Raw genomic sequence first — 17,863 nt, 5'->3', positions numbered from 1 at the left:
ACACACAAACACACACACACTGGGTCATGTGTAAAACCTATTTCTTACTATGACAGTCACAGTGTAAAATGTTTGAATCATGGGGCACCTGGGTGGCTTCAGTCGGTTAAATGTCCGACTCTTGATTTTGGCTCAAGTCATGATCTCAGGGTCGTGAGATTGAGCCCCGTGTCAGGCTCTGCACTGGGTGTAGAGCCTGCTTAAGATTCTCTATCTGCCCCTTCCTCTGCCTCTTTCCCGCTGTACATGCTCTCCCTCTCTCAAAAAGTAATGAATAAACAAACAGAATCTTAAAAAAAAAAAAAAAGTTTAAATCAGGAGGCTTGCTGAAGATGGAAGATTTTTTTAATTTTTCTTTTTTAACGTTTTATTTATTTTTGAGACAGGGAGAGACAGAGCATGAACAGGGGAGGGGCAAAGAGAGAGGGAGACACAGAATCTGAAACAGGCTCCAGGCTCTGAGCTGTCAGCACAGAGCCCGACGCGGGGCTCGAACTCACGGACCGCGAGATCATGACCTGAGCCGAAGTCGGCTGCCCAATCGACTGAGCCACCCAGGTGCCCCGTGATGGAAGATTATTGAACTATAACTTTTTAAATTTTGTTTAACATTTATTCATTTTTGAGAGACAGAGAAAGACAGTGTGAGCAGGCAAGGGGCAGAGAGAGAGGGAGACACAGAACCCGAAGCAGGCTCCAGGCTCCCAGCTGTCAGCACAGAGCCCAACGTGGGGCTCAAACCCAAGAACCACAAGATCATGACCTGAACTGAAGCCGGACACTTAACCAACTGAGCCATTCAGGTGCCCCGAACTATGATTTTTATACACACACAGATATTCATACAATGGATTATATACAGCAGTGAAAATAAGTGAAATGCAACGTGGATAAATTTCGCAGACATCATTGATTTTAAAAAGCTACAGAAGGCTAAATATGCACAATTTATTAAAAGTCCAAAGTAGGCAAAACCAACCTTTTCAGAAATACACACATTTATGATTTAAAAGCACAAGGAAACGATCATGACATTCAGCATAGTGCTCATGTTTAGGGAGGAGCCAGGTACATGAGGCAGGAGAGGCATATAGGTTGACAGGATAGTGTTGGTGATATCTGGGTCTTGATGGTCTAAGGTCCTCCAAGTTCATTTTGACATTAAGCTTAGTAACTTATATGCATGTGCCAGTGTTTTGTATGTATCAAATATTACACAAGAAAAATTTGTTTAAAATCAACTGGCCAGGTCAGACCCCATAAAAATGCGAGTATTTTGCAAATTCCCATCAAGAGGTTTGTTTGTCCTGAGGCGAGTGCTCAAAAGAGGTTGGCTTTTGACACCTAACAAGTAAACAAGGGTAGAAAATAAAGGGAAGAGAACAGCCAGCTGGTTTAAAAAGTAGCAATCCCAGAAGCTCCTCAAAAGCACAGCTTCTAGGAAGAATCACTAGAGATACAGACGTTAACAACGTCCCCCGGTGGCCTACAGGGCGCCTGACCAGAATGAACGGCACCTAAATAACGCAAAACCAAGAGGCTCAAAGTTCTATTTTAACTACAGGGGAGAGCTATATAAAACAGTCATATTCTTTTTTCTCCTCATGAACCTTCTGTGTCATGCCTTTACAAAATTATTTTTAGTAGCTCAATTCTTGCTTTTTTTTGAGATCAAGGTGCTTTCACAACACGTTACATTGCCTAAGGATCAAGCTGCTGAAGGGAGCGTACCTGATAGGCTTCAGCCGCTGAGGTCACCACCTGTTCCACTGCACCAACAACGAAGACTCCCTTCTTGATATGCTCCCTTAAGTACAGTCCGGCTGATGCAGAGTCCAGGAGGTCATAGATCTGCTCGTTGTAGATCTCAATAAAGGAACACTTGCAAAGGAAACTCTTTCCAGCTCCAGCCTGGAAAGAGAAGCCTCACTGAGATACGTTCTTTGCATGAGTCATCCCTCTCATGAGTGCTACCCTTTCACTTGCTTCACAAGGTGTGCATTTCCTACCATGTTGTCCTTTACACGATACAAGATCCCTAAAAGCCAAGTAAAAGTCCAGATAACTAGTTTTGACACATCATTACATCTTAAGGCAGCATCAAACTGTGATCCCAGGAGGCCTAGGTCTCCAGGGGTGACTCATAAGCAAGACAAAGAGATGGGACTTAGGCGGTTCAGATGGGCAATTCCACCTTCTTAAACTGAGGTGAAACTGACATACACCATCATATTAGTTTCAGGTGTATAACATAATGATTCAATATTTATATACATTGAGAAATAATCACCACAGTAAGTCTGGTTAACATCCATCACCATACACAGTTACATATTTTTTTCCTTGCGATGAGAAGAACAATTCCATTTTTATCTGTCACATACTGGACTTGCTCATCAAATTTTACCTGAAGCAAGTGTTATGTTCTTTAAAGACTGAAAATAATTTGTCTCAAAAGCCTCTCTATAGGATTTTTAGCCACAGAAACACATGGCGCTAAACCTACGTCACTGGCACCCAAGGTGCGTGTCTAACTGCAATTGTTAGGAATAGTTTCTGCACAGGGTAGTAATAATAAGTCAGTGTTATGTGTCAGTCTCCTTGGTACACACAGACTGGAACATGCAACACTAATGGCTCTTAAGCCTGGAATCTACCAAGCTAAAGAAGCACAATCATGAGAAAGGCCCAACTTGGGAGTCAATGGAACAGAGAAGCCCACATCACCAGGGTGATGGGGTCACACTGCATATGAAACCATCAAATTATCCTCAGGTGGTAGAAGGTGCTGCAAAGGAGGCAAGGATGGTTCCAGCACTCCTGGACATCCTGAGGAACTAGGGACACCTGCAGTCAAGTGTGAGCCTATGAGCAGTAGGTGATGGGGCTTAATGAATCTGCTTTCCTTAGTTAAAATTCTCTTTATACTTTCTCTCTTGCAAAATCTGAGAGCCTAAGAAGCACACATTCTTTTATCTTTTAATCTGAGTTTATGGATGATAAAAATTTTAGAAACTAAAAATTTTTAGAAAATTAATGACTCAGAATCCTTCATTTTTTCTTAAGAACTGAGAGGTGGTTTTTTTTCATGCCACACCAGGCTATCCACATTGCAGAGTACCACTTAGGGCCGACCCTCCATGTGTTATGAGCTAATTACTAGCAGCTAACTGCTCAAAACTAGGTATTTCATAGAACCACTTTATTTTCATAGCAAGTTTTACCTTCTCTTTTTCACGATCAATCAAGGAAAACAAATATTCAAAACTTCGTGGGATTACTCCTCTCAGGTTATGAGAAAAATGATCAGATTCAGATGGTCCTGAAGAAAAATGTATAAAAACATATATACATATTCATTATCTTTATAACAAGAGTCCTTCAAAATGGCAATATTGAAAGGAAATTTATTCAGAAATAAGATGACATTGTACAGTTTCTTATTTGTGCCCCTGAACAAGTTTTAGTCTGAGAGAAAAAACAGACCTTGCCCATCAACGGGACTGAAGGAAGGGCCCTCAATAGCCACTAATGCTGGCTACACCTGGAATATTATAAATGACCCTTGTAAACTGTACCTAAAATCAATCAATCAATCAATCAATCAATCTCAGAACTGCGTAAAGTAAATAAAGAGGACAAAGAATATGAGTATGCAGATAATTTCATAACATTTTCCTGTTAAATAATATACAAAGATATTCAACATATTCTTTATGGTTACCTTCATCATCTCCTGCCTCATCTATGCCTTAGCTCCTCATCCTGCTTCTACTCACCCCCTCCCAGACTATTCCATTCAGCTGCCTGAGTAACCCTTTTAATTATGTATCATATCATGTAGTTCTTTAAAAAACAAAACAAAACAAAAAACCTCCAATGACTTCACATCGCACTCACAAAATACAAAATCCCAGCCAGGTCCCACATGAGCTGGCCTCAGAGTATAACTCCAACGTCCCTCCCTACAACCCCTTGGTCTGGAAAACTCCCCTCTAGCCCATGGGTCTTCTTGATGTTTGAACACTCTTGAGCAAGTTCCCAACTCAGAGCCTACAGCCTGGAAGATTCTTCTCCCAGAGAGTCTGTGGTTCCTTCTCATTTCACTCCGTAATTCTCTTACTATAACTCACAATTCAGAAACCATTAAAAAACAACAACCACCGAAATTCAACCACCAAAAAAAAAATTAAAAACTTTGGCAGAAAGGGAAAAACCTTAAATCAAAAGACAAATGAAAAAACTAAAGAAAAATCTGTTATGTTGTACACAAAGGGCTAACCTATTTTACAAAAATCCCCACAAATGAGTAGGAAAGAGATAAGCCAATTTTTTAAATGGAAAAAAAGCTTGAATGGGCATTTTACAGAAAGGCTATTCAAATGTCCAATAAACATATGAAAGATGCTCAGCTGTCAACAGACATCAGGGAATTGCAAACAAAAACACAATGAGATAATACTACACATACTCCAGAAAGGCTAAAACTTTAAAAACTGACAATACCAAGTATAGACAAGGACGTGGAGGCCCTAGAATTTCCATATGTATCAGGGCCATATAAATACTAAAGCTGATACACACGTAACTATGATCCAGCAATTCCACTCCTAGAGATGTACCCAACAGAAATGAACTTGAAAAGACACATACAAGATAAAGTGGCATAGCAGCATTATTCATATGGTCTAAAACTGGAGACAATCCAAATGTCTATCAACAGTAAAATGGAAAACGTGGCATATTCATACAATAACACATTATACAGGAACGGGATACAGCAATGGAACAAACTAGCACTACATGCAACAACATGAGCGACTCTTAGAAACTTAATGCTGAGAGGAAGAAGCCAGACATGAAAGAGTGCATACAGTACTCTCATCTGTAGATGTTTAAAAACAAGCAAAACTAATGATGATAGAAGTCAGAGTTATAGATACTTCAGGGGAAGGGGGTAAAGTAGTTACTGATTAGGAGTCTTGGTCTGGGTGGTAATTTTACAGATTTATAAGTATATAAAAAGTCATTAAACCCAATTCAAAAACTGTTTATTAAGCACCAGCACAGACGGAACACAGCTGCAAACATGGACTTTGTTATCATGGAACTCCCAATTTGACATAAGCCTGGGAAATATCTCTAATTTTATGAGGTCAACATAGTATATAGAAAGTATGACTTCCCCCAAAATGTACTTGGTGCCTAGGTGCTGTCATTGCAGAGTAGATTAAGCCAGCAAATAATAAATTTTAATTCACTTACCCATCATCGTAAATGTTTTCCCTGAGCCAGTCTGTCCACTGTAAAAACAAATGTTTTATATGTTATTTTTCCACACAAAACTTAAAAGACTACCCTCCTACTTTAATAAGGTCTACTAATAGATAAATTTTCTCCACAAACATCGGGTGACTGGGTGGCTCAGTTGATTGAGCGTCTGACTCTTGATTTCAGCTCAGGTCATGATCTCATGGTTTGCAGGATACAGCTCCGCATGGGGCTCTGCCCTGACATTGTGAAGACTGCTTGGGATTCTCCTTCTCTGCCCCTCTCCCATGCGTGTGCGCACGTGCTCTCTCTCTCTCTCTCTCTCTCAAAATAAATAAATAAACATTAAAAAAATTTTCCCCGCAAAGATCTTATTTTCCTTCTTTTTTTAAATTATATTAGGTAGAGACGCTTGGCTGGCTCAGTCAGTAGAGCATGCAACTCTTGATCTCAGGGTAGTTAAGTTTAAGCCCCACATTAGGTGCTGAGCTTACTTTTTAAAAAAATTATATTAGGTAAAAAGTGAATGATTCATTTTTTTTCTCTCCTATTCTACCACCAAGAGCTACACTGTTAATTTTCTGGTAATTCTTCAGGATTATACAAACATAGCCATCAGAGTTTTTGTTTAATTTTTTTTTTTTTTTTTAAGGGAGCTAGAACACAGGAGCTGGGGACAGGGGCAGAGGGAGAGAAAAAGAGAATCTTAAGCAGGCTCCACGCTCAGCAAGGTGCCCGACGCAGGGCTCAAACCCATGACTCTGGATCATGAGCTGAGCCAAAGTCAAGAGTCAGACACTTAACAGACTGAGCCACCTAGGCGCCCCTCACTTAACTGAGCCACCTAGGCGCCCCTCATTTACTTTTTATTTACAAAACTGAAATACTGCTCTGTGATCTGTTTTGTCCTTTAATTTTATCTCAGATATTTTTCTATGTAGTAAATAGAGATCTACTTCATTATTTTTAATACCTACATTGTATTCCATGAACGTATCATTTATTTAACCAGAACCAACTGGAATTTTGTTTTCAACTTTTTCTGTTCTAACAATTTAGCAATTCCTTTCCTAAATTATGCCTTTAAAGATACTTAAATGTCTTCATTTAAAAACAAAGCAATTTCGGGGCGCCTGGGTGGCGCAGTCGGTTAAGGGTCCGACTTCAGCCAGGTCACGATCTCGCGGTCCGTGAGTTCGAGCCCTGCGTCAGGCTCTGGGCTGATGGCTCAGAGCCTGGAGCCTGTTTCTGATTCTGTGTCTCCCTCTTTCTCTGCCCCTCCCCCGTTCATGCTCTGTCTCTTTCTGTCCCCAAAAAAATAAATAAACGTTGAAAAAAAAAAAAAAAACAAAACAAAGCAATTTCAAAAACCCTTATGGTACAGGCCTGATTTTTGTGCGTAGCATCATGTCTCCTCCATTACCCCAAGAAACAAGAGTAACAAAAACTAAAACTAAAAACGTTTATGTTAAAGATAGATGTCGATCAGGATGTCAAATGTCTTTAGTTTGGATTCACAGCCCAAATATTAAAGAAAAAATCTGAATCGACTTTTTGGTTAAATGTCCCCAAAAGATTTAAAAAAAGAAAAAACAGGGGGCACCTGGGTGGCTCAGTCAAGCATCCAACTTTCACTCATTTCTCTCCAAGTGTTTTTCATTTCTACCTTCTTCTACCAAAAGAAATTTTGGTTAAATTATTAATGAATATGCCACAAATTAAACATAATTAGTATAACTGTAAGGTATTTAAAGATAACAGTTCTAAAGAGAACAGTCTCTGGCAATTGTGGCTCTATTTCCAATTCATTTTTTAACTTTACTATTCAAAATACTCTGTGGGGAAAAAAAAAAATCTTTCTTCTCTTAAGACAAATGAGACAAGGGGCGCCGGGTGGCGCAGTCGGCTAAGCGTCCGACTTCAGCCAGGTCACGATCTCGCGGTTCGTGAGTTCGAGCCCCGCGTCGGGCTCTGGGCTGATGGCTCAGAGCCTAGAGCCTGGAGCCTGTTTCCGATTCTGTGTCTCCCTCTCTCTCTTCCCCTCCCCCGTTCATGCTCTGTCTCTCTCTGTCCCAAAAATAAATAAAAGTTGAAAAAAAAAAAAAAAGACAAATGAGACAATAGGCCTCTGCCTTACTGCTCAAGAGAAAACACTCAGCTCTCCTGAACACAGCTGAAAAGTAAGCATGAAAAGCAAAGGCAAACTTTCAAGTTAGTATATACGTGCATATGAGCCTAAAGTTCATACTTCTTAATGTGTTTTTTATTTTCTTGTGTTTTGACACAATTATAAACCAAGGGCACATGCACAAAAAGCATTAGCTGCCCAAATATATTAAAAAAAAAATTTTAATGTTTATTTATTTTTGAGAAAGAGTGTGGGTGGGGCAGGGGCAGGGGCAGGGGCAGACAGAAAGGGAGACGCAGAATCTGAAGCAGGCTCCAGGCTCTCAGCTGTCAGCACAGAGCCCGACATGGGGCTCAAACCCACAAACCGCGAGACCATGACCTGAGCTGAAGTTGGACGCTCAACTATATCAAATAATTCAAATGTATCAAATGTATCAAATAATTCACTACATTCTATTAAAAAGCTCTAGTTCTAAATACAATTTGAAAGTCTACTGCTAAAAAAATAATAATAATACACTACAAATATATGCCCATTAATCTATACATCCTATAAATCTGAAATGATACTAAAATTCACTTCGTACAAATGCCAAGGTGACAATGCCTTCTGGACTCCATCTCACATTCCACATTAAATCTATAGCAATATTTTAAGGCTGCCAAAATTTAGAAAGTTGAGGATCATGAGTCACTTTAAATATACATATAGAAAGCAATTTGGTGGGGCGCCTAGGTGGCGCAGTCGGTTAAGCATCCGACTTCAGCCAGGTCACGATCTCGCGGTCCGTGAGTTCGAGCCCCGCGTCAGGCTCTGGGCTGATGGCTCAGAGCCTGGAGCCTGTTTCTGATTGTGTCTCCCTCTCTCTCTGCCCCTTCCCCGTTCATGCTCTGTCTCTCTCTGTCCCAAAAATAAATAAACGTTGAAAAAAGAAAGCAATTTGGCAAGTTTCTCATAAGGTTAATCATAGACTTGCCATATGACCCAGCAATTGCATGCCTAGGTATTTACTCAAATGATTTGAAAACTTATGTTCACACAAAAACCAACATTCAAATATTTGTAGCAATATATTCATAATCACTAAAAACTGGAAGCATCTAAGATATCCTTTCACGGGGAAATGGATAAACAAATGATGATAAATCCATACAGTAAAAAAAAAACTGAGAAAGAAAAAAAAGTTATTTATGCCTGCAACAACACAGGCAAATCCTATAGGCATTTTTAATAAAAGAAGGAAGCCAGATCCAAAAGGCTACATATTGTGTGGTTCCATTCATATGACACTCTGGAAAAGGCAGAACTATAGGAACAGAAAATGTATTAGTGTACCCTGGATGTCAGGGGTTGAGGGAAGGGGGAGTGGCTGACTACAAGGGGGACAAACAGGGGAAACTTTTAAGGTGAAGAAATGGTCCTTTTCAAACAAAATTGGGGGGGGGGCACCTGGGTGGCTCAGTCAGTTGGGCATCCAACTTCAGCTCAGGTCATGATCTTGCAGTCCATGGGTTCAATCCCCACATCAAGCTCTGTGATGACAGCTCAGAGCCTGGAGCCTGCTTCGGATTCTGTATCTCCCTCTCTCTCCCTCTCTCTCTCTGTCCCTTCCCCACTCATGCTTTGTTACTCTCTGTCTCTCAAAAATGAATAAATGTTTAAAAAAATTTTTTTTAAATATTTTTAATGTTTGTTTATTTTTGAGAGAGAGACAGACAGACAGAGAGTGAGCAGGGGAGGGGCAGAGAGAGAGAGAGACACAGAATCTGAAGCAAGCTGCAGGCTCTGAGCTGTCAGTACAGAGCCTGACACGAGGCTTGAACCCATGAACTGTGAGATCACCACGAGATCATGACATGAGCTGAAGTCGGACGCTTAACCGACTGAGCCACCCAGACATCCCAGAAACAGTCATTTTCAGTGCCGGGGTAGTAAATACATGGCTCTCTACATTTATCAAAACACAATACAGCTGTGTATCACAAAGGGTGAACTTTAAAGCATGCAAACTAAAAAACAAGCAAAACACATCAACTAGGATGTCAGCGGTCCCAGAATGGAATGCACATAACTACATCACAAGCGTGTGACATTACACCAAAGTCAGTGGGCAGCAAAGGAGCTGACCTAAGTAACTTCAGAAAAGGAGGTTTTGACTGGAAATTATTAAGGCTTTAAAAAAAAAAAAAAGAGGGGTGCCTGAGTGGCTCAGTCGGTTAAGCATCCGACTCGTGGTTTTGGCTCAGATCATGATCTCGTAGTTCGTGAGTTCGTAGTTCGTGAGTTCAAGCCCCACGTCAGGCTCCGCACTGACAGCACGGAGCCTGCCTGGGATTCTCTCTCTCCCTCTCTCTCTGCCCCTCCTCTGCTCTGTCTCTCAAAATAAATAAACTTAAAAAAAAAATTTTTTTTTTAAAGAAAATGAACTGTACATAAACATTGTACTGTGTAAATTTGTTTCTCACAGGGATACAGAATAACAATTCTGAAAGTACTTTACATGTATACTGGGGCTGAACGAATCAGTAAAGGGATGATAGAAAGTGGCAGCCAGGTTTCTCAATGCCAGCAAGGGAAGTTAGAGATAAACAAAGAAGGAAGGTTAGAATGAACCCATATGGATTCTAACCTCCTGAATTAGAGTCAGAGACATAAGCATGAACTCATGTTTAACTTAATATATATATATATATATATGCAAACGGATAGATACAGATACAATTACAGGTATGTCCACATACACGACTAAGTATGTATACATATATTACCTAGCTGTCTACGGAGAAGGCCTAGAAGCAATGACACTCCAGTAGCAACAAACACACCTAGTGCCCACATCCTGGTTTCTGAATACCATTCTCCAATAAAAGGAACCAGGGCTCCTTGTCGAAATGGCTGATTCTAGCCCTAGGACAGGGAAAATACAGATGAGCCAGGAACAGCTTGTGTTGTCACAAAGGAAGTGCTCAAGCAAAAGGACACAGAAACCAGCCTCAAACAGCTCCCAATGGCCAATCTAGGACAATATGAGCAACAAGATAAAAATAAGGTATTGGATTATAACCCAAAGTATAATTTAAAAAATGGGAGAGAAGAGACAAATCTTCCTCAGAAAAGAATTTCAAATAATATAAATACTCTTTTCTCCACAAGCTGGCGTTTAATCCCCCCCGCCACCCTCATTATCCAGGTGAGTCCAATCTAATCACATGAATTAGAGAACCTGTCCCAGCTGTAGTCGGAGGGACATGTGACTAAGGAAGCAGAGTTGGAAGGTTGCATGTTGCTGGCTTTGAAAATAAAGGGGCCTGGAGCCAAGTAATCTGAGTGGCCTCTAAAAGCTGGAAGAGGCAAGGAAATGAATGGAATTCTCCCTAGAGCCTCCAGAAAGGAACACAGCGCTGGACACTTATTTATTTTAGTGAGACGGCAAGACTCATGTCAGACTTCGGACTTACAGGACTGAAAGACAATACATTTGTGTTGTTTCAAGCCACTAAGTTTGTGGTAATTCACGGTGTGGCCATAAGAAATGAACAGAAGCGCTCACTACTGCACCCTTGTGTAAGGACAGAGTCGGCAACTTACTATGCGAAGATGGTGCCATTATACCCGCTCATGCAAGACTCCACAATGCCCTTGGCCACAGTCGAGAACACGGATTCCTACAAATGTAAGCACCAAATATGTTAACATTTCATAAAAATGAACCACATTCCTAAATTACATTCTAAAACATAACAATAAAAACAGTGTGCTTAGACTTTACAACACTTGTGATAAAATAAAAATTGTATCCAGTATTGAAAAAAAGCTAAAACATCTAAGATGATAAAACGTTAAACATAATTACGTCTACTAACCCCCTATACAACGCTAGATTTAAAACTCACATCTAGAATCCATACAGAATTTTGTCGGCACATTACATACAAATATTATATGGGTATTAGCATCAGATACATGGCCCTGTGTGTTCTTCAGTGCTTTTCCCACAAGTTTGTACTAAATAATCAATACCTGATTTTTTGCTTTCATTTTTACACACATAAGTAGATGCAATCTTATCAACAGTGCAAGAATTCTTAAACCTAACTAATACAGTAGCCATGAGCCACAAGTAACTATTAAGCACCTGAAACATGGCTACTCCAACTTGAGATTTATTATAAGTATAAAATATACACCAGGTTTAGAAGACTGAGCATGAATAAAAAGAAGGGAAAATACCTCATTAATAATTTGCTTTATATTGATAACACGTTGAAAAGATATTTTGGATATACTGGGTTAAATAAAATATAGGATTAAAATTAAGTCTGGGGCACCTGGGTGGCTCAGCCAGTTAAGCATCCAACTCCTAATTTCAGCTCAGGTCATGATCCCACAGTTGTGAGATCGAGCCCTGCCTCAGGCTCCATGCTGGGCACAGAGCCTGCTTAAGATTCTCTCTCTCCCCCAGTCCCTCCAAAAGGAAGGAAGGAGGGAGGAAGGGAGAGAGGGAGGAAGAAAGGAAGGAAGGATGAGTGAGCCTCCTGTTTTTTTACTTTTTTTCAACATGACTACTAGAAAATTTAAAATTATATAGGTGGATAACTTTATATTTCCATTGACCAGCCATGTCCTAGATGAAAAAAAATCCAAGGATCCAAATGTCTCACTAAAAACATCCATGTGTATAAAGGAATAATCAAGATCTGTGATGTCTAATACACTAGTCATTAGCCATATGTGGCTATTAAATTCAAATTAATTAAAATTAAATAAAACTTAAAAATCAAGTCCTTAAACGCACTAGCCACATTTCAAGTGTTCAACAGCCACATGCACTAGCATATCTGAGAAAATAAATTTTTAAAATTTTTTTATTTTTTTAAGTTTATTTATTTATTTTGAGAGAGAGAGAGAGGAGAGAGAGAGAATCCCAAGCAGGTTCTGCACTGTCAGCATGGAGCCCCATGAAGGGCTCGAACTCACCAACTGTGAGATCATGACCTGAACCCAAATCAAGAGCTAGATGCCTAATCCACTGAGCCACCAGGCGCCCCCTAAATTTTTTTTTTTTTCAACGTTTATTTATTTTTGGGACAGAGAGAGACAGAGCATGAACGGGGGAGGGGCAGAGAGAGAGGGAGACACAGAATCGGAAACAGGCTCCAGGCTCCGAGCAGTCAGCACAGAGCCCGACGCGGGGCTCGAACTCCCGGACCGCGAGATCGTGACCTGGCTGAAGTCGGACGCTTAACCGACTGCGCCACCCAGGCGCCCCATAAATTTTAAATTTTATTCAATCTTAATACATTCAAACTTAAATAGCCACATATGGCTAGGGGCTACTGTAATGGACAGTGCAGATACAGAACATTTCCCTCCTTACAGAAAGTTCTAATGGATGGTGCTGACTAGATCTTAACTAAACTGTCCTGAATTAGAAAACCAGTTACTGACATCATAGTAATCTTAAACCTGTTACTCTCTGCTATGGACTGAACGTGTCTTCCCCAAAGTTCCCATGTTGAAACCCTCATCCCCATGGTATTTGGACTTGGGGCTTTGGGGAGGTTATCAGACCATGAGGGTGGAGCACTAGTGAGGCGAGTAGTACCCTTCTAAGAAGAGACACAAGAGAATTGCTTTTTCTCTCTCTCCACAGTGAAAAGGCAGCTGTCTAAAAGCCAGCAAGCAGGTCCTTACCAGACACTAGATCTCCTGGCCTGGATCTTAGAATTCCCATCCCCAGAACAGTGAGAAATAAATGTTTGCTGTTTAAGCCCCCCTGTTTTTGAGATTTCTGTTACAGCGGCCACAACTAAGATACTCTCCCTAAACTAGGAAGCTGAACCATACTTATTATCAATCACCCAACTGGCTCTGAAAAATACACCTCCACTAACCCCCATCACTGGATGGTGAGAGAAAAGTAAAGCCGGCTGATCGTTCTGGTACAAAGTTTGATGAAGGAAAAAAAACCTAATAAAATTAAATTTAAAATATTTTAAAATCGATTACATCTAAAATATTTAATGTTTGAGCTTCCTTATCTGAGATCTATCAAACTAAAGAGACCAGAAATGAAATCCTCACAAATCATAGAATCTTATCCAAAAGGAAAGTGAAGTTTCCCAAATTATCATTACCTGAGTGGTGTGCATGTCTGCAACATGATCAAATGTGAAGGTCTTGGGCTCAGGGTTGGAGTGCAGCCGGAGAGTGGTAGAGGAGAGCACAGACAAACATAAGTTTTGCTCTCCATCAGCTGATCCAGAACCTTCTGTAGGTGGACGAATTCGCACAAAAACTTTGATGGCATCACCTTCATTACTAAAGACAAGAAATGTACCAGCCTAAGTTTACTGGAGAAAACTAAAAAAGGATCTGAGTCCCATACTGCCTGTAATGTTTCCATACTGAGATTCCCCAACAAAGCCCCCAACCTACTCACTTATATTCACCTCTTCTAGAAGTGTCGCACGTGACTCACACCCTTTACTGATTTGCTTCACGATACTCATCATCACAAGCTTTTACGTGAAATCAACTCAAAGGAAGTTGATTCCACGGAGCTCTAAGCATTGCTTGTCTCTGATTTCCCTCTTAACAGCCATAATAAAATAGTCACCCCAAGGGAGAATTATGTTACTGATTCCATCTTTTAGCCTGGAAGGTAAGAGGATGGGGGGAGAGTTGGGGAAGTGTGATGTTTCCAGATTTCCAGGTAGCTAAGAACTGAGCTTTATGCTGAAACAAGTATCCCTTACTTTGTTAAACGTTCTAAGAATACTACATCCGCATGGGTGGGGTACCCAAGTGCCTGATTGTTGATTTCGGCTCAGGTTATGATCTCACAGTTCGTGGGATGGAGCCCCACATCAGGCTCCTCACTGACAGCACAGAGCCTGCTTGGGATTCTCTCTCTCTCTCCCTCTCCCTCTCGCTTTCTCCCCTCCCCTTCTCACATGCTCCCCCCCCACCTTCTCTCAAAAATAAAAAAATAAACTTAAAAAATATATATTACATCCCTAATTCTTTTGGTCTCAGCGACAAGATTTTTTTCTTACCTTGGTTGGTTAGACTGACAGTTTGTCACATTGCGTAACTCAGCTAGAAAAACAGACAAGAAGTTATTACAGGCATTTAAAATTGCAATATAGGGGCACCTGGGTGGCTCAGTTGTTTGAGTGATGGACTCTCGGTTTTGGCTCAGGTCATGATCCCAGGGTCGTAGGATCGAGCCCTGCATGGGGCTTGGCACTGAGCATGGACCCTGCTTGGAATTCTCTCTCTCTGTTCACATCCCCTGCCCCCACTCTCTCTCCCAAAATAGATTTTAAAAAATTGCAATGTAAAATCCCATCCTTTTAAAAAAATATTTATTTTGAGAGAGAGAGAGTGCACATGAGTGGGGGAGGTGCAGAGAAAGAGGGAGAGAGAATCCTAAGCAGGCTCTGTGCTGTCAGCACAAGGCTCGAACTTACGAACCCCGAAATCATGACCTGAGCTGAAATCAAGAATTGGCCACTTAAAGGGCGCCTGGGTAGCTCAGTCGGTTAAGCGTCCAACTTCGGCTCAAGTCATGATCTCTCAGTCTGTGCGTTTGAGCCCCTTATCGGGCTCTGCGCTGACAGCTCATCAGAGACTGGAGCTGCTTCAGATTCTGTGTCTCCTTCTCTCTCTTCCCCTCCTCCCACTCACACTGTCTCTCTTTCTTTCTCTCTCAAAAATAAACATTAAAAATTAAAAAAAAAGGGCGCCTGGGTGGCTCAGTCGGTTAAGCGGCCGACTTCGGCTCAGGTCATGATCTCTCGGTCTGTGCATTTGAGCCCCTTATCGGGCTCTGCGCTGACAGCTCAGAGACTGGAGCTGCTTCAGATTCTGTGTCTCCCTCTCTCTCTTCCCCTCCCCCACTCACACTGTCTCTCTTTCTCTCTCAAAAATAAACATTAAAAATAAAAAAAAAAGAACTGGCTGCTTAACCAACTGAGCCACCCAGGTGCCCCTAAAAATCCAACTCTTATCTACCCTACTCTTCTATTGCTAACACTCCTCAGTCTCCTTGGCTCCCTGACCTTTTGACAGTGAGGCATTCTAGGGCTTAGGTCTCGATCTTCTTTCTCTTCCACTCCATTGGTGAGGACATCCAGGCTCATGGTTCTAAATGCTAAGTATGTGTCGATGAGTCCCAAATGTAAACCTTCTCCCTGGACCACTCTTTTGAGCAACAGACTCTCATATCCAACTGCCTACCTGACATCTCCAGTTGGAGGCCCAATTGGCAATGTCTCAAATTTACAATGTCCAAAACTGAATTTCTGATCACCCCACCCCTACCCCAAACATGCTTCTCCTCCTTGATTAATGACAACTCCATCTTTCAGTTGCTCAGGCCGAAAACCCTGGAGTTATCCCTCACCCCTTTCTTTCTCACGCTTCATATCCAACCTGTTAGCCAATCTTTGGCTCTACCTTCAAAATCCATCAAGAATCCTACAACTTCTGGTTAAATCCACTGCTATAACCACCATGAAATCAAGCCAGCAACATCACCTATTTGAGCTATTACAACAGTGTCTCTGTTTTTCTTTCTCTCACTCTCTCATTCCCCCAATTGCCACCTATTTTCAACCTAGCAGGGAGAATTATTCTGCCAAAAAAGAAGCCAGAGATCAACTTCCAGCATGACTGCAAGAGGAACTATACTGACCCACTGTCCAGTGAAACTGGTAAAATAAAAAAATAAAAGCCACTTAAAGCCTCTAGAAACAGCCATAAAGGCAAACAGCAAATGAAAAAACATCTAGTCAAGATCACTGGAAATTTCACAAGAGAAGTGAGCGTCTATTGAACCAAGATGGCTCCCTCCCTCCCAGCTCAACGAGTTGGGAGTCTTCACTCCAGACTTTGCAGCTAAGAACACAGGGATCCTCCTCCCCCCACTCAGTTCCTACTTGGAGGGCTTTCTTCCCAGGAGCAGGTTACCAATTTCTCACCCAGCCTCCAGCCAGCTGCCTAAGGCTAAATCCCAGGTAAGTATGACTGAGAGGTGGGGGTTCCCTTCTTCCACCCAGCCTCACTTGTGGAACGAGGCTCTACCTTGGACATAGTGTGCTGAGAACACTGGGGCCCTGACGACCCTTATTCTGGCTGGTGAGACTGTGTTTCTCCACTAGGAGAGGCAAGTCAAGAGGACCCCAGGCTGCTGCGGTGGGCACGCACGCACACACACACGCACGCACGCACGCGCGCGCGCACACACCCTCCCATTCCCAACAAACACTCAGCAACTAGACCAGAGGTGTCACTCTGAAAGAACACTGTTGTTGTTGTCACCCCCAGCTCCAGAGCCTAGGATGAGAGATTTTGCCTCAGGGGAGAGACAGACCACAAAGAGATAGTTCCAAAGGAGCTGACTTCTTTCCAACAAAGCAAGGAGAAGTTCAAGCCCAATGGCACACTCAAGAACAGTGAAGGTTGTGGGGAGAAGCAATTAGGAGAGATTCAATATTCAAACAAAACTTGCAGGCCTATTAATTTGCAGGTGAGAACTGGGAGCTAAGACAGCTGGAAGCGGCTTTACCGGGATGAGAACAAATATCAAACACAGACCTCAGAAACTTTTCCTTCAAAAGGGCAAGAATCTAATTGGACTGGTTTATAAGGCAATATTCCAGGCATTGTTGGAAAACAACAGGGCAATCAGCTGGTATTCCTGAAGTTTAAGAGCTACGTGTGGTCAGGGAAAGAGAGAGAGATCCCCACCAACACCACCAAAAGTTATCAGGGTGACTGTGGGCGTACCCAAAACTGGACTTCTCTGAGGAGCAACATCAAAGGCTTAACGTTGGGAGGGAAACAAATGTCACTAAAGCAATCCAGCCAGTTATTAAACAAACAGGCAAATAACCACCCCCAGAGGGTAGAAAGGCCAGTATCCAAAGTTGCTATAAATTTATTATCTAAGACGTTAAGTATCCAACAACAACAACAAAAAAATGACAAGGCATGCAAAGAAACAGGAAAGGATGACCCATAAACTATGAAAAACAAAAAAGAAAAAAAAAGCTGGCAAGAGAAATTGCCTATGACAGCATCTAGATGTTGGGAGACCTCAAAGTCACCATTATAAACATGTTCACATTACTGAAGAAAATCATAATTAAGGGGTTAAAGGAATGATGACAATGTCCCATCAAATAGAGAATAGCAATAGAAATTATTCTGAAAAACTGAAACTCTGAAGTCCAAAAAGTACAATAACTGAAATAAAAACTCACTAGAAGGGCTCAACAGTACATGTGAATTGGTAGAAGAAAAAATAAGCAAACTCAAAGACAGATCAACAGAGATTATACAAGCCAAAGAACAAACAGATGAAGGAAAGTGAAGCAAGCCTCAGAAAAATGTGGGACACCATTCAGCACACCAACATAGGTGTAATGGGGAGTACCAGAAGGAGAGAAAAGC

The 17,863-nt window shown here is 41.4% G+C and overlaps 1 protein-coding gene across 1 annotated transcript in view; it reads right to left on the bottom strand.

Annotated features, from left to right (window-relative positions):
- The window catches only part of KIF15 (kinesin family member 15), an 84,439-nt gene that overhangs the window by 61,416 nt on the left and 5,160 nt on the right, over window positions 1–17,863 (bottom strand). Inside the window, exons 2-7 of the mRNA XM_047097166.1 lie at window positions 14,461–14,503; window positions 13,540–13,723; window positions 10,991–11,067; window positions 5,266–5,303; window positions 3,225–3,322; window positions 1,732–1,911 (exon numbers count right to left, since the gene is read on the bottom strand). Of these exons, the coding sequence (XP_046953122.1) occupies window positions 1,732–1,911; window positions 3,225–3,322; window positions 5,266–5,303; window positions 10,991–11,067; window positions 13,540–13,723; window positions 14,461–14,503 (620 nt within the window). The remainder of the gene's footprint in view (window positions 1–1,731; window positions 1,912–3,224; window positions 3,323–5,265; window positions 5,304–10,990; window positions 11,068–13,539; window positions 13,724–14,460; window positions 14,504–17,863) is intronic.

The sequence above is a fragment of the Lynx rufus genome, unplaced genomic scaffold (genome assembly GCF_022079265.1).
Source record: "Lynx rufus isolate CCGP_SWC_20201006 ecotype Redwood Valley unplaced genomic scaffold, mLynRuf1.p SCAF_4, whole genome shotgun sequence".
NCBI lineage: Eukaryota > Metazoa > Chordata > Mammalia > Carnivora > Felidae > Lynx > Lynx rufus.
Note: the sequence above shows the minus strand (reverse complement) of the source record. Positions and strands in the feature narration are given on the sequence as shown.